The 24,751-nt window shown below is 38.0% G+C and overlaps 1 protein-coding gene across 2 annotated transcripts in view; it reads right to left on the bottom strand.

The window, feature by feature from the left end:
* The window catches only part of ADAMTS2 (ADAM metallopeptidase with thrombospondin type 1 motif 2), a 451,708-nt gene that overhangs the window by 58,947 nt on the left and 368,010 nt on the right, over positions 1-24,751 (bottom strand). For both annotated transcript variants that reach the window (XM_031953540.1, XM_031953539.1), the window contains exons 6-11: positions 19,836-19,992; positions 13,073-13,178; positions 11,293-11,436; positions 9,492-9,624; positions 6,677-6,790; positions 537-682 (exon numbers count right to left, since the gene is read on the bottom strand). In XM_031953540.1, the coding sequence (XP_031809400.1) occupies positions 537-682; positions 6,677-6,790; positions 9,492-9,624; positions 11,293-11,436; positions 13,073-13,178; positions 19,836-19,992 (800 nt within the window). The remainder of the gene's footprint in view (positions 1-536; positions 683-6,676; positions 6,791-9,491; positions 9,625-11,292; positions 11,437-13,072; positions 13,179-19,835; positions 19,993-24,751) is intronic.

Here is a 24,751-nt window from a genome sequence, read left to right as displayed (position 1 = left end):
ATTTACTCCACAGTACTACTGTAAGCAAAGTGTTTTGCAATCCATAATATGCTCTCAAAATATGAAATGGCCACGGAAAAGTAAATTTTTCCTCAGTTTCCTTATCTGTAAAATGGGGATATTATTTGTCCTATAAATGGCATGGAGGTTGTTATAAGATCAAAATAAAATCTAAGATAAGGACTATATGCAGACATAAAAAGGCTGATATGAATATAATCTCATTAGAATCATGATCCTTTGGAATTTGGATTGTAGATCAAAGCATACTTTTTTTTAAAAATTTTTTTCTTTTTTTTTTTCTGTGATTGCTTTCAGTCATATTTTGCATGACTCTATATAAAAAAAGTATATATCCTATTGCCTTCTCAAGGGAGAGGGAAAGGAGGGAGAGAATTTGGAACTCAGAATTTTAAAAAAAGGAATGTTAAAATTTGTTTTTACTAATTGGAAAAATATTTTAATAAAAGAATCATCATTCTTTGATAGTGACTCCATCAATGGGTACATTTTATGAAAATATGGGGCCAACTTACTGTGGGTTGTCACATTGACGGGTTCTGAATTTCACACCAGTGCCACAAGTTCTGGAACAAGAGCCAAACTTACTCCACGCACCCCAATTTCCATCTCGTTTCAAGATATCTGGAGTGAGCCAGATACAGTGTCCTTTAAAACAATGCTGGAAGAGAATCCAAGAGAAAAACATGAACACATTCACTAATCTGGTATATCCCCCTCTTCCTCATGGAGAGAGAAATTCACTCACTCCAAGGATGCTGAGATCTCAGACACATGACCTTGAATTCTTGTTGAATGTAGCTAGTTTTCCTGTAGAAAATAATTATACCTTTTCCATACATATATGTATATATATGAAGTTCTCTGGCTTTAATAATTCCTGGTCAGAGAAATAGACATTTTTTGGGAAATTCACTTTTTCAATGAATTGTTTGCTCAGAAATATCCAAAAGCTGGGCATTACAGAGCAGACTCATAGAATATCAAAGCTAGAAGAATGCTTCTAATATAGAATGTTAAGAATATAAGAGAGACCAAAGAACATAGAATATTAAAAAAGTGGAAGGGACTGTAGAATATGTCATATTAATGATGAAATGGACCACAGAATGCAAATATAAGAATTGTAAAAGAATACAGCATATAGCATGTTAGAGTTGAAAGAGACTACAAAATATAGACTATCAGTGCCCAAACAGGCTTATTTTATAGATAAAGAAACTGAGGCCCACATAGGAAAAGAAAAGATTGCCAAAGAAAGTGACAGATAGCCGTGGATACAAAATAATCACACAGATGATGTATGTGGAATTTTAGCAATATCAGGATCCGAATATGGTTCTGGCAACAAATCCATTGTTCTTTCTTCTATAGTACAATAAGAATGATGGGATGCAGGGCTTTGGACATCTGGTCCTTCTCCTCTGGACTTTTCAAAGGGTATCTGTTTTGGTCATATTGCTTGGCTGGGAAATTTGCCACTTATACACATATATGTACACACAGATAGTCAGGACAGGTGTAATCCTTTACTTGTTTTTCTTAAAACACAAAACAAAGACAAGTTTAACTTCGTACAATTAGCTTCAGCAACCACTTTTCCTTTTTGAATTAAGTTAAAGTGATAGTAGTGAGGGTAGTAGAAACAACTGTAAGACTATTTCTTCACGGAGCTTATGAAATTGCTAAGATTCAGGAAAAAAAAAAAACAAAAGTCCCTTTCTGGGTGATGTCCATACAAAGTTAGCCAACAATATGTCAACCAAGGAGCACTGAATAAATATCTGGGTCATATGTATCTATTTGTGAAAAAAGAGGAGTTTGTAATGACAATTCAGGACCAGTTGCCACCAGAAATTACAGAATGTTATCCTTAAGGAAGCTGGATTTAGTGATAATATAGATTATTTAAGGGAATAACAGAAATTATGTAACAGTTCAATGCAGAGTGAAAAAAAAGAGTACGTCCTGAATATACAGTAAGACACGACCTTATGGCTAGAATTAAAAATCAGATGCTTGCCCTTTCATTTTTTTGGCAGACGAGAAATCCCAATTCTATAAATACAGGTCTTAATATATCCAGAAGACCTGAACCAATTGACTCTACTGAAACTGGAACATTATCAAAGACCAAGCTGCTGCTCATGATTATCAAGACAATAAAATGATCATTTAAGAACAATGTTTTTAGTATATGGTAGCATGCCAAATAGTTGCAATATCCAAAATAATGGGACAAAAAGATTTTGAAATAGAGACGTAGCAGAAGAGATTTAAATTATGTGGGAATAGAAGGAGAGGAACATACAACAGTCCTGTTATCCTGGAGCTGTGCTGAAGGTGCTTTCAATAAACCTACAAAGGATGAGTTTACATCTTAATAATTTTACTCAACTCAGGAAGCAGGATTTTATCCAGTTGTGCAATGGTCCATGAAATATTAAATTTAAAATACTCAAAGCAGGAGCAAAATTTAAAATAAAACTTTTTATTAGTGATACTGGTCTACAGTTTTCCTCCCTCTATTTTGATTTCTTTCCTGATTTATGAATTTAGTAGGATCCTTCCTTCTTGTATTTTTCAAACATTTTATGTAATATTAGAATTAATTATTCTTTAAATGTCTAGTAGAACTTGCTTGTAAAATTCATTTAGTCCTGAGTTTTTTCTTGGGGTTCATTTATGGCTTATTCAATTTCTTTTTAAATAAAGTTTTTAAATATTCCATTTCCTTTTCTGTTAATCTGAGCAATTTATGTTTTTGTAGATACCAATTTCATTTAAATCATCAGTTTTAATATAGTTGGTTAGGTAAAATGGCTCCTAATAATTGCTTTTATTTTTTATTCATTGGTTGTAGATTTGGCTTCTAAGTTATTTGTTGAAAGAATGTATAGTATGGGATGTACTCTATTATATAGTTTTTTTGTTGAAATACTCTTTGATCTTGAATGCAGGAAAATCAAAAAGAATGTTAATAAATACTGTATACAGATGAATACCTATAACAAGGGTAAATGAATCAGGTGAATTAGGCACATTTCTGAGGTGCTCAAAAGTGAAGATCATAGGAAAAGATAAAAAATATGTAATTACTGCTATTTCAATCCATGTCATTAAGATTAGGGCACAATTTGTTATATTCGCCATGGAGACACAATTAATTTAAACTAGATGGTCATGTTCATGGGTTCTGAATTTTCAAGTTCACAACCATCCTCCAGAATACATTAATTTATAGTAGGTGAGAAACCAAGGCTTTATCAATCCAAGCACATTCTCCCTTATACAAAAAGTTCTTTCCTGTAGAACAGGGTTTTTTTTTTGTCCTAACGATTTCATAAAAGGTTAGAAAATATGAAACTGCAAGGGCTCCTGGAGTGATAAATTATCCTGCATATCTCTATCTATTTAAACTTTGGAAATAGCATAAATTTCATGGTCAGACAAGTTTCCCATGTGACCTGGTTCTTACTGTCTAGGAAGACTTTAAGAGAAAAAAAATTTAAATCATTTTGTGTTTCCTAGTTCTCATCTAAAGTTCTCTTCTGCTGTGCTGTTATGGTGTGAAGGGTACTCTATATTCTCAAAGGTTATGCCAGCTGAACACAAAAGCTCCTATCAAGCTGGAAAGAATCTGGATAAAAACTTGGATATGGACTAGAGTTATATTATGTGAAGACTAGGTTAGTTAAGTGCAAGAAAGTTCATCACTAGAAAATGGTTGGCTCCAATTATAAATATTTGTAGCTACTGCAATTCATAAAGCATAAGAAACAGCTTGGTATAAGATAAAGCCATGAATTTTAAATCAGAGAACCAGTGCTCTTAATTCCTGGTTCTGACTTTGGGCAGATCAGTTTCTTGGGGTCTCAGTTTCCTTATTTGTAAAATGAAGTTATATGAAATGGCCTCTAATGTTCCTTGCAGTTCTACATCTATGATTTTGGGATGACTAAAGTGTGGTGGGGATGTGATTTGCATTGGTAGCAAGATCACATAACTTATAAGTTCTGGAGCCTGAAAATGTGCTGGATGTTTCTTTCTGCCCAACATCACTAATTTGTTGTTTCTAGCCATTTAATTCCCTGAAGATCAATAAGAAGAAGAGAGAATGGTTTAGCCCTGTTCTTCTTTGGGGAAAACCAAACCAGATTATTTATGGAGCCTGTAGCTATATATTCCATCTGTTGTTTGATAGTGTGGGCAATAAGATATAGGTCTGCCTTCTCCAGGGAGCTTATAGTTAATTGAGACTCCTTTTGCGAAAAGAACTCAGAAAAGAGAAGACAATCAAATGTGATACACATTGGGAGGGCTATAAGCATTCATCCAAAATATTGGGGGAAAGTAAGGCAAGATTTCATGGAGAAAGTGACTCTTGAATGAATTTGTGAAAAAGAGTCTATTAAGTTCCTAATGTGTGCTAGGTATTGTGTACAACTGCTGTGATACAAATATGAAAGTGAGACAATTCCTGCCCTCAAGGGGCTTATATCGTAATAGGGAAAGAGAACAGAGGGAAGTGGTGATCAGTAAAAGGCAGTTTGGGTTCAGGAAACCATAGGGATTTGGATAAGCCATACGGTAATTGACTATCATACCCTTTTCAAAAGTAATGGTGGCAATGGTGGCGATTATCATTCACAGAATAAGAGATAGGAAACAAGTGGGCAGCAGAAGGGAGAGGTGCATGTAGCAGCAAGGCAGATGATAAGGTGTCTGGGGAGAGGGCTGTCTTGGATATAAAGCCTCATTTGGGGCTACTGGAAAAAGTAGGTCAGGATAAGCTTACTCTTGCTCACTCACTAGTCAGAAGGACTCAGTCCTAAAATGGGGTTCCAAAACTGAAGGGATTAACTGCCCCAGAAAGGTAGAGTATGGTATCTGCTGCTCTGGTTTGAGAGTACTATTCTAAGTGGCAAAGGGAGGATCAGCAGAGCATATGGGAAGATATCTATGGGTAAATGGAATAGAACGTAAGGCTGCTCTTAAAGGATGGGCAAGATTTGGATAGCTGGAGGAATGGCATTAATGCATTCAAAGTGAGAGAAAAAAAATGTGATCCAAAGCAGAGAAACAGGAATGAGCACCGTGCTTTGGAGGGTAGTGAGGAAACAGCCCTGGTTGGGTTAGGTGGTAGGGATTATGGAACCATGAACAATGAAGTTGGGAAGATGAAGTGAGGCTTTGAATGCCAGGCTAAGTGGTTTAGGCAGTAAGTTTTCACAAATGCGTCCTTTGCAAAAAAAAAAAAAAAAAAGAACATTAAGAAAGAATTTTAGAATACTTAATATCTGATGGTAGTATGTATTTCTAGGCTCATTAATTTGTTCTTCCATGAATCTGAGTGAAGAGATCTTGCTTGAACCTGGCTCATTCAGAAGGTGGTTGTCATGGGCACTGGCCACATCTTGTGGTAAATGGAATTGGAGAGAAAAAAAGCAAAAATAAAATTGTTTACTTAGAATAGCCATTTGTATTTTCTATTTTAGGGAAGAAAAAAGGAAATTAAGGAGTTCAGGGATCAGAGATTCATTGCACTCTAGCAAGATGAGAGATACAATAAATGAGAGATACAAACAACAATCAGAGAATGTGACTGAATTTCAGTGCTCTGTACTGATGGAGGAAGCAAAGATGTAGATGATCTGGTACATTTGTGGTTAGCTTTCAGAGGTATCATTTGGTTCCCTGCTTGAATAATTTTGGCTACAGTTTTAACATTGAAAATTCATCAAATAACCTGGTTCAACAATGATCATTGAGGCACTAGCTGTGCAACCACCACCTCTGGGCACCTCAGTTTTGTTATGTGCAAAAGTGGGATAATAATACCAAAGGGATGTGATGAGACCGACAACAGTCTTATGAACCATAAGTACTTCCCATAACATTGTATGTATGGGAAATATTATCATTATGTTTATTCAGTCTTATCTTTTTATTCCACTCTTCCTATATTAATCTCATTTTTCTCTTCTACTACTCATTTACTTTTTTCTACTCATGCACAATTTATACTGGATAGGCTCAAGAAGGAGAAAATGATAAAGCATAATCTCATGAATTTCAGGTTGTTTGTAATGAGTTACATTTGTGTTGCCTGTTTCCTCATCTGGAATTATGGGAAGGGCAAGATTAATACATAAATGGTAGGGCTTTTTTTGAAGAGTAACTTATAAGGATAAGATTGAAGAAAACACATCCTTATTCATTATCATTATCTCCTTTATGTCTCAATCCAACCCATCAAGAATCACAAGGCAGGGAGTCTTATACCTGTTTTCCAGATGAGGAGATGGAGGCTTAGAACCGAAGCAGTTTGTGCATGGTAAAACAGCTTAGTAGGTCAGAGAGGAAATTAATTCAAAACCAAATCTTTTGACTCTAACTGGGATTTTTCTCCTACACTATACTACCTCTGTGCTCTCTAACTCCTACTAGAAACTCAAGGCAAATGCTGTCCTCTCCCCTCCTGGCAAGCATGTTATTCTGGGTGGTCTTTGGCTCTAAGCCCCCACTTTGTGCTTTTGTGTTCTTTCCATGCACTATGAATAGTGAAAATCTGCCCTGCTCAGAGATGACAGGGATCATTGTGAGTATTAGGTACCGGATGTTCTCCTTTTGGGTGCTCAGCCTGTTTACTCACCTTCCCCGGAGCACACATGGTCCCATCTAGTGGTGGCCCCTTCTTGGTTTTGCAGAAATAGGGGTTGTCAGGGTGGCTGCACCACAGCTGCTTGCAAGGATCATAGGTCCGGAACTAGAACAGGAACAAGCTCAGAGAATCACAGAATGTCAAAGCTAGAAGGGACCTTAGAATACAGAATATTAGAGCAGGGAAAGACTTCAAGATCCTTTTGTCTACTGTTCTCATTTTCCAAAGTATAAAACAGAAGTCTTCGTAGATTAAATAACTAACTGCAAATCAGGGAGCTAGGAGGCAGGAAAACTGAGATTTAAACCCAGGTTTTGTTTCCCAAGTCTAAAATTACATGGGTAATGTAATTTTAATGTGAAAAGGCAAAATAAAGCATATGATTCAATAGAATCACATTCAGAGACCAAGACAGAAAGAGTAAATGACCCTCTGTAAAGAACCTTCAATAGTGAAAAATGTCCAAGATGAGATCTGAAACACTGCCCTCAATTGCCTACAAATTTCTATTTCTATAATGCTTTACAGTTTGCATAGCATTCTCCTCACAAAAAATCTGATGACCAAATATTGTCAGTGATAGCACAAGTTTTCTAGGGCAGTTATATGGTGCAATAGGTAGAGCACTGACCCTGGAGCCTTGAGGACCTGAGTTCAAATCCAGCCTCAAATACTTAACACTTAACCAGCCCCGGGACTAGAGGCAAATTATTTAAACCCAGTTGCTTTTCAAAAAGAACAAAACAAAAAGATTCCATCAAGAGAGAACTCAACATTAAAAAAATAAGTTTACTAAAGCTGATAGTTACATTTTTTTTTTTTACTGTGAGCATTTATACCTTGGAAATCAGCAAATGGTATAAATGGGACTTGGTTTATTGTTTTGTTGATTATCAAGAATTAAGAAAATATCAACGATGCAAATTAGGTCTTACAGCTAGTCATCATCAGAAATTCAAATCCAGGCCTCCTGGCTATGTCCAATGCTCTTTTCCTTACTGCTTAATATGTGGTGAACAGTTTTCTGTTCTTTCTGTAGGAAAGATAACACTCCCCAATGGGGCTTTACTGAGAGCGGTGATCACTCTTCATGCTCCTGTCAAGTCCTCTACTGATTCAAGACACTCTATGGGAAAAAGCTGCAGTGAGCAGAACTGTCTGCGGCCATGGAATGGGCAGAAACCTGCTGATGGATGCCAAAACATTGGTCTTATTAGCATCGTGCTCCAACCAGCCAGGCTAACCAGGCATGGGCAACAGAGCCAAGGAAAGCTGTGTTTGGACTCAAAGCTGAGACCTGGAAACCTCTAATGCAGTTCAATTCAATCCAATCTGATCCAGTGTGTTTACTGAACCAATGGAACGTCAGAGTCCCAGAGCAAGGGTCTCAGACTCAGAAAATCTTGTTTTTATTTTACATGGGTTATCCAAACTCCTTAGCTCTTCCTCCCAGCCCAACAATATAGGTTAGTAAACTCTGTAAAGTTCATGCTAGAAAATGAGAACCTGGGAAAGAATCCAGATAAAAAAGCCAGTTTTACCATGTAGGAAATGATGTATGTTTTAAAAAATCTTCCCCCAAGCTATATATGGCAAATTCATGACACATACATGTACTTAAAATAAATTAATATTTTTACATATATTAAAAAAGTTGAGAACTCCAAATCCCTCTGACTGTCACTGGGTATTTGCCCGTGACTTTTGTGTCCTCCCAATTAAACTAGTTGCTTTACTGACAATTTTTCTTCTCTTCTCAGATTTTCCCCACAAACCTTGCTGGAAATAACAATAGGAAAAGAATGAGAGAAATCAAGCCACTCATAAAGTTCATAAGATTAATAAGATTTTGAGCTAAGAGGAGCTTTAGCTATTATTTGGACAAACTCCCTCATTTTACTAATCAGGTCAACCAGAGGTTCCACAATTAGTAAATAGACAAGGAGAGATCATCTCCAGAATTATCATGGGGCCAAGGAAGATTGGCCCTTACAAACTTAATTTTGAAGGAGCTTGCAGTAGCACAGTGAAAATAAGTTAGCACCTATTTAGTCAGAATATTTAGTTAAAATAGGAAGTTCTCTTTTTCTTTTCTCCAAGGCTTTGTGATCCAAGGGAACTCCTCCTATATCTCAGGAACCCAGCACCAATCCTAGGTGTGCCCCCTCAGGTAATCTTTAAATGTTTATAAAGTGCCCACTATGTTCCAGGCATTGTGCTAAATGCCAGGGATATAGCGAGGCAAAAAGTAGTCCCTGTCCTTGAATCCACAAGGAGACAACACATAAATAATTTGTACAAATAAAATATACATAGGATAAATAGGATAATAAATAAAGCTGATAGTTAATGATTGCTCCAGTGGCAACAATTTTTAGTTAGCAAAAACCTCATCTCACTGGGATTCAAAGTCAGGTTCTCTGACTCCATTATTCCAGAACTCTTTCTACGTAAGGGAAGACTGTTCACATATGTCCAAGGGTTGCTGGCAGCCTGACCTGGGATGAACTAGACCTGCCAACATCCTTCCCAGAAATAATAGCCCAAGAAATGAGAGGCTGAGGGTGAGGTGCAGTGATGGGGAGACAGGAGGAGGAACACCGCTGGTCCCAGAGCTATGTTTGCCAAACATAACTAAACATGGCAAAGTTATCATTTTTTCTTTTCATCTCCTCAGCAATTGGCTAGAGGTCACTCTCACCATCTGACATTGCCCTGAGGTTATTGGATGCCAGAATGACCCATGGCCACAGCCAATTCCAAGCCCTTGGGGGAGAAGCAATGGGAAAGACTGACTTTTACTCACCGCTGTGCACATCATATAGCCAAGTCCAAAATCAAAGCGACACTGTTCGTTCATGGAGTAGTGAATTCCCGGCAGCTGGGGCAGAGCTGGCCAGTCCCGTTCAAAGGGGTCGTTCCGGAGGCAATCGTAGGAGCTGCAACAGGCACACACACAAACATGACAGGAACAGATGGACTTGTGGTTTCCCGAAAGGCTGAGTCCAAGCCAAGACGGAGGGCCTGCCTGTTGGGAAGCTGTGGCACCAGATGGGCTGAGCACAGACTCCTCGGGCATCTGCCCCCAGTCAGCCTGCAGGTGCACACTCACTCTGAGCTTCCTGGTGGTACAATATGAATGGGGCTCTCAGGGGGGGGAATGGCCTGATGTCCCAGGTTCCCATTTGGACAGGGATCAGCAATGGGCCCACCCCAGATCAGGCTGATGAGAAAGAAAAAACATGTAATTCATTTTCCAGGTTAGGTATTCCTTTGCTTCCTCCTTCCCTTCCCTCCTCCCCACCCTTTTGTTCTCCAGCCTGAACTTCGGGAGGAATAGCCGAGGCAGCCAGGCTCAGAGCAGGGTGATTGAGAGCACAACCCAAACCCTTTTCAGGGGAAGCGCCGGCTTCCACAAACCAAAGGGCCCCTATTGGGTCTTCCTGTTGTCTGCTATCCTCACCAATCTTTCTCAAGATTTCCTTTCTAGGCCTCCTTTTCATTTGGAACTTCCTTAAGCATCTCACATTACAGTAGTTAGAGGCAACTCTATTCCAGCACTTGGCCCAGCTTAAATAATGTCAGGAAACAAAAAAATGTGCGAAACTGTTATAATACTTAAGCCTGCTGGACCACGGTCTTTAAGCCCAGGAGTGACTAAGGCCTTCAGTTGTAGAAAGGAGGGGGGACACTGAGGAATCATGTGTGAGATGGAGGCATCTGGGACTGCCATGTCTGCTGTGGTCCGATCTCTATATCCAGGGACAAGGAGACCCAGGTTTGGAACAAGAATCATTAGGATCAGAACCAAATCTGTAGTGGACCCGGCCAAGCTTTTTAGCTAGGAGGATCATTCCTTCTTCTCCCCAGGCTATAATTTTCAGGAGGAGGAGAGAAAATTTTAGTATCTGCCCTCATCCCGCCAACTCATGTGACCCATATAGAATGCACATCCTCAGATACAAACTGGCAGTGGGGATGGCTTGAATGTACATGTGTGTTTTCCCAGGACCATCAAGGTGTGAGCAGCAAGACACAACAGGTAAGAAGCTTTCATTCATCATAAGTCTGCAAAAATGTTTCCTTGCCAGGATTTAACAATGTATTCTCCTTCAGTCTGAGGACAGGCAAGGTTCAGACTCAGCCTTCTTGACTCCGGTGGATGCATGAGATTCTTAGGGGAATTTCAGGGGGGAAAGGATGCTGTGGAATCAGGTGAAAATGTGAAATGTCTATAGAAAGGAGGGACATGTATGTAGTTCTCAGATTGTTATATCATTCCCACACTTTAGAAGAATGACTATGTTACAGGCCGAGAATGAAATAATGCAGAACAATGTGCATCGTTTTTGGACAACATAAGTTTAGGATCAGCTCGGTGGGGAAAATCTTCATATTAAGTAAATGGGCTGTCCATCTGGTCTTTGGAAAGTAAATATTATATGTAAATCCTAAGTAGAAAATGAGCATGTCCTAATAACATGATACCAGTGTGAGCCTCCTCTGGTCTCTCACACCCTCCGTAAATAGATTTGGTTCCTAGTGTGTAGGAGTTTTTAGGAGCAGCCGCTGAAAAGACAAAAGGATTATCATTCATAATCACTCACTGGAGGTAGCGATTCAGCTCCTGTTGGCTACACCGGGACCAGTGGAAGCGGTGGAAGGCAGCTTGGACCAGAGGAGCCATGATGCTGCCCATCCTCACCTCATCACCACACCTGTTGCCCTGGCCATCATGCTCCATCCCTAAGCTGGAACAAAGGTAAGAAGAGGAGAGATCCAGCAATTTTTACTTTTCATAAAGAGGAGACACAGGACCTGAGATTAACACCTTCAGTGGACTGCTTGAAAAGGGGAGAAGCTTGGTGTGTGGAAAGAACTATTGTTATTTGTCCTGAATTCTGGAAGAGCACAGAATATCAGGGAGATGATGCTGACCTGAGAGAGGGCTAGGCAAAGTCACCTGCCTCACTTTCCCCTCCAGAGCCATCTGGGACCAGCGGCCAGATATGGATGGATAAATGGACAGCCCTGGATGCAGAAGGAGACCTTCGATTTTTAAGCTAAGGTCTGCAATAGGTCTTAGTTTGACTGAGGCTGCACCCATTCAATGATTAAGGCTGGATAAGAAATGAGGCAGAGAATCTCCTCTTTCTCCTAGTCCCAAAAAACTAACTAACTAATTAAATGAATCTAGGAGGGGAAGATCCTAAAGGTTTCTTGCCAAAGCATAGATGACTACTATGTACATGCAAACAGAGTCAACCAGGACCCACACAATGGCCAAATGGGGCTTGGCCTGCGGCCTACTGGTGGCCAATTTGGACTTGGGGTGAAAAAATGTACATCCTGGTTATGCTATTTATTAACAGTGAGATCTCTAATGAGTCATGGTCCTTCTCTGAAACTCAGTTTTTTCGCCTGTAAAAATGAGGGAATAGGATCATATAATTTCTAAGAGCTTTTCCAATTCTATAATCATATGATACTTTTCTGGCTGCCAGTTTTTTAATTTATAAAATGAAAGAATTGGACTAGATGGTCTCCAAAGTCTCTTCTCTCTCTCTAATGGTTTGTGATTATCTGATTTCCAAGTACATATTACTTTACCACTTTGCTATTTCAATAGTAAAATTAGAAAACTGATATAGGAGTGAGCCCCCTAACTTTAATAAGAATGCAATAAACATTTATGAAGCTCTTATTATATGCAAGATCCTATTTGGAGTATGAGGTATGGGAGGGGAAAGAAGCACAAAAAAATGGAACATAATGCTCTTGTGAAACTCACAAGTTAACAAATTTCTCTCAACTTCTACTGAATTTTTGGTTTCATTAGTGTTGATACTTCAAATAATCAGGATTAGTTGGTTATAGTTTGTAGAACAATGTGATCAATCAGTCTCCATTTATCAGAGATTTTAACACATCTTATCCCTTCCCCTCCAAGATATAGGGGTAATGCTATTATTATCAGGAAATGGAGGGAAAGACTGTTCTTCTCTAGCTTGCTTATCTTCCTCACTGACCTTAAATGTGAAGAATGACTGTATACATACTTGATACCATGAACAGTCTCACTGTGTTTAAGAGCCCTTTCCCAAAGGGGATTACTTCTTAGGTTTGGGTTCCCAACTACCTTCTTCTCCAACCAGATGCCACAGGGAATGTTAGCCTCTGGAAATGATTTAGCCCTAAACTTTCCAGAGGACCTCAGAGGCAAGTAGAAAAATAGATGTCCTGAAGACTAAATATTGAACACCTTGGTCTTAGATTATTCTCCTTTACCCAAATGATTCCCTAAGCAGAAGCCCCACCCTGAAATGGCTCTTTAAGTTCATGTTCTCCCAAACCAAAAAGGGAAAAATAGCTATGATCTCTACTTACACATGGCCAGTCTCATGGGCTACCACAAAGGCAGAGGAAAATCCATCTTCATGGTTCAGGGTACAGCTGCGGACGGGATGGCACATTCCAGTGACCGGGGCATAGCCTGGGAAGGAGGGCAAGGAGCAAAAGCCATTTCGGTTCCCAGGGGACCCAGGGCAGGTGCCTAGCTCAGTGAGGCTGAGCTCTCAGAAGGGATATGCTGAGCGAGGCTTGGGACAGGACCTGCTGTCCAAATGCCAATATCTTGGTGGGTCTACTGAGAGGCTTCAGCTATGCTGGGGGCTCTCATAGACTGAGAATCTTGGCAAGAGTTAAAGTTGTGGCCACACACTCTAGGAATACACAGGAGCCTTTGGGCGCTAAATTTTTATACTTCTATTTTTCCTTATTTTCTTATGATCTTTATGATTATGTATGTAAATATTTTATAGTGTCCAGCATGTTAGTAAAGTGTCAATTTCGTCATCTATAAAAGACACATTATGTACACGAATCTTAGCTCTTTTAAGGAAAAGGGGTGCCTTCCTCATATTCCACAGGTGGCATTACCCTTCTGGGAATAAATATTGTTTATACTTTCTAAAGATTTATACAAGTCTGGGATAGTTTTCATGTTCTGACCCAATCACTGAAGGAAAGACTGGAAAGTAGACAGACAAATGGGATGCACAAGCATTTTTTGATGCCCTAAAAGAATTGAAGGAGAGGCACAATGTGCAGGAATTGGCAGAGGGAAAAGATGAATAAGGCTATAATCACAGTGGCTGAGTTAATTTTTGGTTAAGCAGACTAAGTAAAAAGGGTCCTATAGCTGCCAGACGAAATCTCTGGGGTATGTGTTTTGGAGTGAGAGGAAGTATTTAGGAAGTAAGTTAGAAAACATTAAATCTTCAATGGGCTAGAGTTATTCTGAATTTATATTAAAGGACTCCAAAGTTTCCAATAGTTGTTGGCTTTGCCTATTTTGTGTTGACAGAGCTATGGCACTTTTTCTTGGAAAGGAAGAGAAATATTCAGGAACATGAAGCACTAAGACCAGACTAAATACAGTGACAAGAAGGCTAGGCAGGGCTTTGATCATATGGAGCTATTATCCTGACTAGGAGTGAATAATAATGATAACAGTATGATGAATAACTAACATAAGAAAACCTCATATAGAATAATGAAGTAGACAAGAATGAGAGAAAAGTTACCTGGCAAGGCAAACCCTTACCCTACTTCTCAATGGAACTCTATTTAGGAAAGTACTGAAAACCACAAGGTCTAAACAGGGATTTGGAGAGAGTTGTTTCATAAAAAGAAGGTGAATTGGTAACTTATTAATAAATATTTCTGCCCAACATCCTGTCTGTTTCACAGTATGTGGACATCAGTGAGGACATTGGTGGTCCCCATCACTTATCTCTCACTCTCATGCTCAGTCTACCCTCTTTTCTTCCACTAAATTTCTTTGATGATGTCCTTTGTATTTTCCTAATTCCTTATTTGTAACACATCGTCACCACTTTAAAGCCATTATATACCCCTCCATTGCCTCATGAGTAATACTCATCTTTAATTTTTCAGAGACTGTCATATTATGTAATTTGCTACCATACAATATGGTAGAATATCAGTATTAAATAGATGGGCTTTTATTTTAGGAGAAGTGTTGGGTCATTAAGAGAAATCTGAGATATACCAAAGGTACTCAGCTTGTTTTCTTTATCCAACTCAATTTTAGGTCAAATCTATTTTCCATTTGTAGCATCTGTCCAAAAGTCAGATTCAGATGGATAAACCCTAGAAGTTGTCAATATAGTTGTCTTTTATAGTCTGGAAGAGAAGTATTCTTTATCCACTTGTTTTTCTTGTGTGGATGATTAAGCCTCTAGATTTCATCTAATAAACATCCTCATATTGATGCAGTCACTTGAAAATTGGAGCTTCTGATGGATCTTTCAAGAATGGGGAATCACTCTATGAATTGGAATCTTTCTTTGATCCATTCAGTGGATTTGTTACACATGTACTTTCTTGTTTTAAGTCTCTTCTAGTTTCAACAATCAGAGGATTGTTGAACAAGAGAATCTTTGTAATATCTTTCAAGGAATCTTCTATAATTTTAACATACACATAGGAGGCATCTTGTTAAAAGAGAAGCATTGGGATTATGTTTTTCTCCAATGAGTCTAATGGTGTTGTAAAGCCATCTAATAATAAGGTACACTAGGAGTTTGCATGTTCTACATCTCTTTCAGTCCATTATGTAGTCTACTGTGGAATGTTACTTTCAAAAGTCTGTCTGAAATGTGAGTTATTGTTACTATTTTATAATTATTGTAAAATCTCTTGGGCTCTACATCTTTTCCAGCATATTTTTCTTATAGACATTTCCACGCACTGTCACAGTTCACACTTTTCTTATTTTTCACAGCTCAATAGGCACCATTGTACTAATATTCCAGTATTTGTTTAGCAAGTCTTGTAGTGCAGGAGCATCTGGAGTATTTTTAGTTTTTTTTTTTCCTCCAAGATCAAACAGCACTGTTAGGAGCATCATTGTAAGATAACTTTATTCTTCTCCTTTCAAATTGTTTCCTTGGGGCATCAGCTCCATTCTTTGCTGATGCCTCTGTAGAGTAAAGGTAATGCTGGGTTCTTTTTTGCTTTGCTAGGACAGAGCAAACTTTCAAAGCTCCTACCATATGAGAAGGGCTTTGAATATAAATCTGCTGCAGGATACAGCCTGTGGCCCAGCCTAAGGCTTGAGAAGTTTATGAACAGCAGGGCAGGCTAGGGCTGCTTTACATTTACTTAAAATGTAAAGAGAACTGAGATATAGAGTCCATCATGATGGGGTTAATGGTCCTTAAAGTACTAAGATAAGCAGGCAATGCTTAAGAAACCCTACAGAGGAAAGCTAATCAGGTGGTGGTGGTGGTGGGGTGAAACCATAGACCACCTGTGGGCAAATGCTCACATGCAAGATTTTTGTACTTAATATAAACTGTGAAGCACCATAATTTTGCTTTTTCCAGGGACTAAAATCAGTGCATTCATGACCTTCTGTACAAATTCGATACTCCTATTTCATATATGAGAGGTAGTTGCTATTATTATTATTATTATTCCCATTTACAGATGAAGAAACTGAGGCAAACAGAAGTAAAATGACTTGCTCAAATTTACAGTTAGTCCATGACTGAGATTAAATTTGGATTCAAATCTTGCTGACTCTAGGCTGAGCTCTCTCTATATTCACTGTGTCATCTAGAATCTGAGTTAATCTTGGTTCTGCTTTTCATAACCTATAGAATTGGAATAAATTAGTTCTCCTTTCTTGCCCAGAAGCTGGTCTAGATAATCTCCAAGGGCCTTTTCTAGCCAAGATCCTATAGGTTGGATTTAGTGACTCTTCTTAGTTGAATATATATATATATATATATATATATATATATATATATATATATATATCTTTGAAAATTGGAGATGCAGGCCCCTTGTTGATTTGTTCAGATCTCTACCTCCTCAGATCTTGCATATTTAGTAGCTCTGCTTGATTTTGGCTTTGCTAATTTGTGAATGATAACTGAGATTATTGGACACAAATACAGAGCAGCCAAGCAATTAGTGTCCAAATGAACAATTATTGCTCAAGTGACGAACATCCCCATTAATGGCCAGAAGTCATGGGCATGACTGGTCTCAAGCTGTCCCTCGTGGGTCCCTGGGACTAGGGCAATTAACTGTGATCATTCCTGGAATGATGGCCATGTACTATGTGCCCAGAATTATCGACAGTCCCTGCTTAAGGTCTTACCATTTTAAATGAGACAACTTGTAGAAGAGAGGATGAGGAACAACCTGACTCTCTCTGAGCTATAGGGTTCTCTTATGGAGGGGGAGAAAGGTCCAGAAAAGCCTGCCTTCATTCAGCACTTCTGGAGAGACCATTATTGACGTGAATCTCCAAAATGAATCTGCACTTGAGGGCAGCTCTCAACCTTAACTACTCCAGAAGCTGGAAGATATAGTTAGTAAATTTAGCACAGCATAGTGCAAAGAGTACTGGACCTAGAGTAAGGAAGATTTAGGTTGAAATACCACATCAGAACCTTAAAATCTGTGTGAACATGGAGAAGTGACTTAACCATCTCTGAATCTCAGTTTCTTGACATGTAAAATGGGATAATGAGAGTGGTTCTCACAGCCTTGTTGCAAGTCCCAAATGAGGTGACATGTGTAAAGTATTTGTAAAATTTAACCTACTATGTAAATGTGAGTTATGATTATGTAAATGACAGAAGTAGTATCCAAAAATGGCTCAGTGGGAGTAATATTGGGACAAATCTAGTGGGATGAAATTAATACAATCGATGGATATTGCAAAGTCCTATACTGGAGTTAAAAAAAATCAAGCACATAAAGTATAGAACCATAGATAAAGTCCTAGATCTAGAACAAAGAAGACCTGAATTCAAATCCAGACTCAGATACTTCCTAGTTTTGCGATTCTGGGCCAGTTGCCATGCTGACTTGCAGTCAGTCTATTGTCTGATCACCAAGAAAAGGCTCGGACTTAGGGGAAGCAGAAAAGTCAATAGACACTTATCAACTTTGTCACCAAAAGTCAGCATTATTGGGACTTGATGTTATAAAAAGAGGTTCTGGAGTAGATTCATGAGTTCCTCATTGTTGTGATCAGTAGTCCACTAAGACAATCAACATCTTTTCATTTCATTTAATTCTTATCCATGTCTTTCTAAAAATCCTCCAAAGAAAACTCAGAGGAGACAAAGAGATTGGGTTACCTTCAAGAATTTGAAGGTTTGTCAAGTCTAAGATGTCATGCTTGGTACATATGGCAAAAGTGAGAATAGGGGGAAGAAGTTGCAATGATATAAATGTAAGTTTGTTCTTATGAGGAAAAGAAGATAGATTTCAAAATTTTTTAAAACAGAGTAATGTAGGAGGGGTAGTGCCCCAGGGTAAGCGCTTTCAGATGAAATCACTATGTTATTTTTGTTGTCAGTCTTTCACTCACATCTGACTCTTCATGACTCCATTTGGGATTTTCTTGATAAAGATCCTGGAGAAATTTGTCAATTCCACCTCATTTTATAGATTAGGAAACTAAGGCAAACAGGGCTATGTGATTTGCACTATATTATTAGTTTTACCTAATTCTTTAGTTTGTTACAAGAAGCCTCTCATGAAAGAGGAGTCATTTATAAATATTTGTAAGATTAAAAAAATCACATAAATTTAAAAGGAGGAAATCCTAATGATTGGAATTATTTCAAATATAGATGAAGGGGAAGGTAGTGGGTTCTCTTTCACTGAAGGCTTTAGGTAAAGGCTCCATGACCATTTGCTAGGTATGTTGCAGAGGGAGGGGATGCTTCTTTAGGTTTCAGTTGGACTAAATGGCCTCTGTAGACCCCTGATGACCTCAAGCTATTGATATTGCACCCAACATGCTTGATGTCTTTTTGTCAAAATTTAACTCCACTGCAGTTGTATTCTGAGTTTACATTGTACTATAGGAGGCACTCTGATGATGACACCTGGTAATGAATCTGGAAATCCTATTCCAACTCCAAAACCCTATGGATACCAGTTGGCAATGGACTGTGCACATGTCATCCAAGAACCAGTCAAATTAAGTTTAAAGAGTCTCATTACCTCAAGACTGGCCAGAGGATTTGAGGAACTGAGGAAGGGGTATGGGTTCACAAGAAAAAAAATATTTAAAAGTAAAAATTCTTTGTGAACATAGGAAAATTGGTTAGGAGTATAAAACATAATTAACCTATGCTAAGTGGCAATTTTGTTTTGTTTTGTTTTGGTTTTGTGAAGCCTCTGTGGTGCAGATGATGTCTAATCACAGATTTGCTGATGAAGTGATCCTATGAGGGAAGGTAGGGGACAGAGCTGGGGAAAAGGAAAGATACCCCTGCTTGACCGGCCTGGGTCACAGAACTTTGCACAACTGGACAAATGTTAAGAAGAAGAAACCCAAAGGTGGGCAGTGCCAGGGTCTACAAAGCAGGCAAATGTGAGTTCTTGCCATACTATTGAAGAGAAGAGGTCTCATATAGGGGATCTCTTTAAGGTGCTCAGAGCTCAAGTATAGAGGGAATAAAGCTACCACTGAGTCTTAGATTACAAAGTTGAGCTTCAGACAATTCTGCTGGTGAATGACAAAGTGAACATTCAGTTTTCTTGGACAATTGTTTAATTGGACTATTATTTGTAACATAATTTAATCTTTCTCTTATAATTATTTATCCTTTACAGGAGCTTCATCTTTACATGGGGCAATGGATAAACAAAAAGGGATAGATGCTCAAGGGCTAAGAGCATCTATGATGGCAATATAAACATTTTAAAATGAAAAAACAATGACATGAAAAAAGTATAAAGTTGAGAGGATGCCAGTTTACCAACTAGTGTGGTCAAATGGGCAGAGATTAACAAGGGCATAGCTATTAGTTTACTTATTAAATGCTTTAACATCTGCAAAGCTCTGTCCTAAGTCCTGGGATGGGTCTCCAAATGGTTTGTATCTAGAGTGGTGCCAAAGTCAGAGTCCTACACGGTCTATTATAGGGACTAAGTGATGTCACTAGGTAGCGTTCCCTTGGCACACCCCCTACCCTAATCCCAAGAGAGGAGAAGATGAAACCATATGGGACGTGGCAAAGGCACATCTCCTACTCTCCCCCTCCCCATTCACCTAGGCAGTCTAGGAGCAATAGGTAGGAGGGCTCACCTTGCATCCCTGATGGGCCAAAGTCCTGTCTGGTGAGAAAGATGGCATGGTCATGGGACTCCGCCTGGCTTGTATCTGATTTCCGCTGGAGAAAGGCCCAGTGACAAACGTTCTCCAAGCTCTGGGAAGGGTTCCCGATCTCTATGAGGCTCATGGACTAAAAACAGCAGGGAGAGGAGATGAGGGAAGAAGAGATGAGAAAAAATGAGGAGAGAGGAAAAGGAGAGGAGGAAAGAAAGGAAAGAAAGGAAAGAAAGGTGAGTAAAGGGAGAGGGAGAAGAGAGAGTAATATTATTATGTGACATTTTTCTGCCATGCACTTCCATACCAGCCCTGTGAGATAGAGACAAATTTGTCTCAGAGAGTGACAAGTACTGATTTCTATGTGATCTATCTTAGCACTGCCTCCAGGACATTTCTGCCACATATTTTATCTCTGTGAGATCAATATCTGGTATGATACTATCACATCATCTAAGCCTAGCAATGCTCTACTACAGTCATCTCTGACCCTCATTGTTCCCCTGGGTGTGCAGTGACCACCAAAGCTCTTCTGTGGACTGTACAGCCAGCCCTGAATCCATACAGTATGCTAAGTACTACATGTAGAAATTCACATTCTCGTTTCTACACACAAGGACAGTTTTTGTTTTTTTGAGCAATAGAAAAACATTTCTCATTCATCTTAGATCTGTGGGACACAATACCCACAAGATCTTCTTCTAGGACAGGAATTATTAACATTTTTTTTTCTCATGGACTCCTTTGGTAGTCTGATGAAGCCTGTGACACCTTTCTCAGAATAACATTTTTAAATGCATAAAATTATAAAAAAAGAATTGCAAAACAAAACAAAACAAAACCTAATGCAATTATACTGAAATATAGTTAGCAAAATCTTTTCTTTTACAGAACCAGGAGATCATTATATACTTCAACAACAATGAGGATCAATTCTGATGGAAGTAGTTATCTTCGGCAATTAGAGGATCCAATTCAGTTCCAATTGATCAGCAATGAACAGAATCTGCTACACCCAGTGAAGGAACATTAGGAAACAAGGGTGGACTGCTTGCATTTTTGTTTTTCTTCCCAGGTTATTTTTACCTTCCTAAATCCAATTTTTCTTGTACAACAAGAGAACTATATAAATATGTACACATATATTGTATTTAAGATATACTTTAACATGTTTAACATGTATGAGACTGACTGCCATCTAGGGAAGGGGGTGTAGGGAAGGAAGGGAAAAGTTGGAACAGAAGTATTGGCAAGCATCAATGTTGAAAAATTACCCATGCATATGTTCTGTCAATAAAAAGCTATAATAAAAAAAAAGTGAATGGCCCAACTTAAAAAAAAAGAATTTTAGCTTTAGAATGTTTGATGATGAAACAAGGTTGATTAAGAGCTTAGAAGGTATCAGTGAAATCATCATTCAGACCAAAATCTCCTTAAGAAATAGCAATAGGTCTAAGGCAAAAATGTGAATGAGTTAAAGAAGCATATACTTCTGAATATGGAAGGTCAAGGATGAAAGCATTCTCAGACGACAGAATGTCAGAGTTGAAAGCCTCTTTAGAATACAGAAAATAAAATCAGAATCATAAAAGAATGTAGAACTTAATGGAATAGGTGGAAGAGATCTTAGAAGAGAGAGAAATTTTATGTTCTATGTTCTAAGGTTCTTCCAACTATGACATTCTTTGTTTTGAATTCTTTTTTGAATTTTATTTTTAATTTGTGAAATAATACAAGAATTTCCATAACATAGTAGAATAAAAAAGGATTGTACATGAGATTACCAATCTATTATGTACAGTTTACTTTACCTTTAAAATACACAATAAAGTTATCATGTAGCTTTTTTGCCCTTTTTTCCTTCCCTCCCTCCTGCCCCAAACTAGAGATGACTTATCATTGGACAAACACACACACACACACACACACACACACACACACACACGTAAAGTCATTCTATACTCATGCTTCTATTTATGAATTCTTTCTCTGGATGTAGATAGTGCCTATCTTCATGTGTTCTTTGTAGTTAATTTGGATATTTATAATAGTTAAATGACTAAAGTGTTATTTTTAAAACAGTATTGCTGTTATTGTATACAATATTCTCTTGGTTCTGCTCATTTCACTCATTATTTTGTGCAAGTCTATCCATGTTTTTTTTTTTTATTAGAAAAAACTTTTTTATTTTGCTATTTAAAACTGAAATTCTGGAGTACTTAAACTTAGTACTCCATAATGCCTAGGTCCCATTTTACTAGTCAAAGAATTTATCCCTATACTCCATTAACCATGTTTTTCTACAATCAAGTTCATCATTTATTATAACACTACTGTTCTTTGTTTCAAATTCTAAAAATTCCTAGTCCAACTTTCAGGCCATTGAGTATATATTAACATAGAACAGAGAGTCAGGGACAGAAGGACCTTAGAATGTCAGAGATGGAGAGGGCCTGAGAGCTAGTCTTATCTGTTCATTTTACATGTGAGGGAACTACCTTCCCTGTCATTTTCCTCACCTTTTTTGAGTTTATTCTATGGCTTCAAGCTTTTCCATTCTTGTACTAGGTCTTCTTTCTGTAGCCCCCTTGCCCTCCATCTTCCCCTCTATCAAGGTTCATACTGAGTATCTTCAGTAAAGAGCTGTACCCAAAAAGTGGTTATGGGAAGGGGTCTGATAAATTCTCTACCTCTACACAGTAATCTCCAAACCTATCTATTTGGGTCTAGTCTTTTCCTCTAAGATAAGCACCTCAAATTCAGAATGTCACAAATTTAACAATGTTACACAGGGTTCACTCTGTCTTTGAAAATTTCTTCTAGTCACCCTCTTTTCACAGGTTTCATTGCCAACATTGGTTAGTACAGAATCTCAGCATCTGACAACTAGATTGCTACAGAAGTCAGCTCCTAATTGGTTACTGTGACTCCAGTCTCTAGCCCTCCAATCTACCTCTCATACCACCATACTAATGTTTTTGTCTCAGGGAAGCAAGGTGACTCATTGGATGGAGTTTGGGTCTGGAATCAGGGAGGCTCATTTCAGACACTTACTAGCTGTGTGACCCTGGGAAAATCACTTAACTTTGCCTCAGTTTTCTCATCTGTCAAATGAGCTGGAGAAAGAAATGGCAAACCACTCCAATATCATTGCCAAAAAAATTCCATGGTCATGGAAAATTAAACATGACTAAATAGTAACAAGCCTCATTTCTCTATAGAAAATTTATCATTACTCCCTATTGTTTTTAGGGGGGGAGAAGCAAAATATTTGACTTATAATTTAAGGTTTGCCATAATTTGATTCTAACTTACCTAACATTCTTATACATGAAGTGGCTTCCTTGCTGTCTTCCAAATATGATGTGTATGTTTCCATATCTCTTATTTTTCTCTTCAAGTTTTATTGATGTTTTATTTTCACATTGTATACATTTATAGATCACTCTCACTTCATGAGAAGTCTCATAACAAAATAAAGCAGGGAAATAAAAACTAATAATGCATTTGACTAGTGTTGTCAGAATTAGAGTTGAAAATAGAGGTGGAGTAAGGAAGAAGTTAATATATATATTATTTTCTCTGTAATTTATTATCTCCTTTTTCAATGGCCTCTGCTACTCTTTTCCATTGATCTGATGCTTATTTCCCTTTTACTATCCAGAGCAAATCCCATGGTCAGTTTAGGCCATAGTGATTTCTTCCTCCTATTTCTTTCCTTCCTGCAATTGACATCACCTATTCTCTCTAGTGACTCTGTTCTGAAATCCCATCTTAAAGAGGTTGGCAGAGGCCCTAATTGGGACATTCATTCAATAATTTTGTATTTTAAGAGGGTCATTTTAAGGGGAACAAGTCTCAATATGGTCTGGTTCTGAATAACTATCTCAGCCTTCCTTGTAATGTTGCCCTAGTGGAATATGTGGTCAGAAGTCTGCAACAGAACTATTTGGGGACTTGGGGAATCTGAGTGAGACAAGTTTTCTGAAATAATTTAGATTGGTTCCAGGTTATAACTATTTATACCTTCTGAACTATATTTAAACCCAAGCATTCATGAATGAATAATACATGAACTGATAAATAAGTAAGCTGGTTAAGAAGGAATTCTTCATGGGAAATGATCAAATATATAAAACTGACAATAAACTACATGGCAAGGAAGCACTGTCTCTGGAATGAAAGGATCTGGGTTCAAATCACATTCCTGATATTTATAGCTTATGTAGCTTTGGGCAAGACATTTAATCTTCATGGGTCTCAATTTTCTCATAAATAAAACGAGGGAACTGGACTAGAAGGCCTCTCATGTCAATTCTAGCTCTACCTCTTGGATTTTATGACTCAAAAATCTCCACTTCCTCCTTTATAAAACTGAAGAGTTTAACTAGATGATCTCTTAAATTCCCTCTAGATAATTCTAGATCTAGATTCTAGATCATTATAACCTGATCATTCCATCTTTGTCTTGGTTACATTAAAAATGCCTTCAAAAATAATTTTGATTACATTAAATTAAAATATTTTATACAAACAAAACCAATGAAGCCAAGATTAGAAGGGAAGAAAAAAGCTGGGAAATTTTTTTTACATAGTATTTCTGATAAAGGCCTCATTTCTAAAAAATATGGAGAGAATTGGCTAAAATTTATAAGAATACAAGTTATTCCCTAATTGATAAATGGTCAAAAGATATGAACAGCCAATTTTCAGATAATGAAATTAAAACGTTTTCTAGTCATATGAAAATGTGCTCAAACTCACTAATGATTAGAGAAATGGAAATTAAGACAACTCTGAGGTAACACTTCACACCTCTCAGATTGGCTAAGATGAAAGGAAAAGATAATGATAGATGTTGAAGGGGATGTGGGAAAACCAGAAGATTAATGCCT

Source organism: Sarcophilus harrisii, chromosome 2 (genome assembly GCF_902635505.1).
Source record: "Sarcophilus harrisii chromosome 2, mSarHar1.11, whole genome shotgun sequence".
In the NCBI taxonomy this organism is placed as follows: Eukaryota; Metazoa; Chordata; class Mammalia; order Dasyuromorphia; family Dasyuridae; genus Sarcophilus; species Sarcophilus harrisii.
This window is presented reverse-complemented; position numbering and strand designations above follow the sequence as displayed.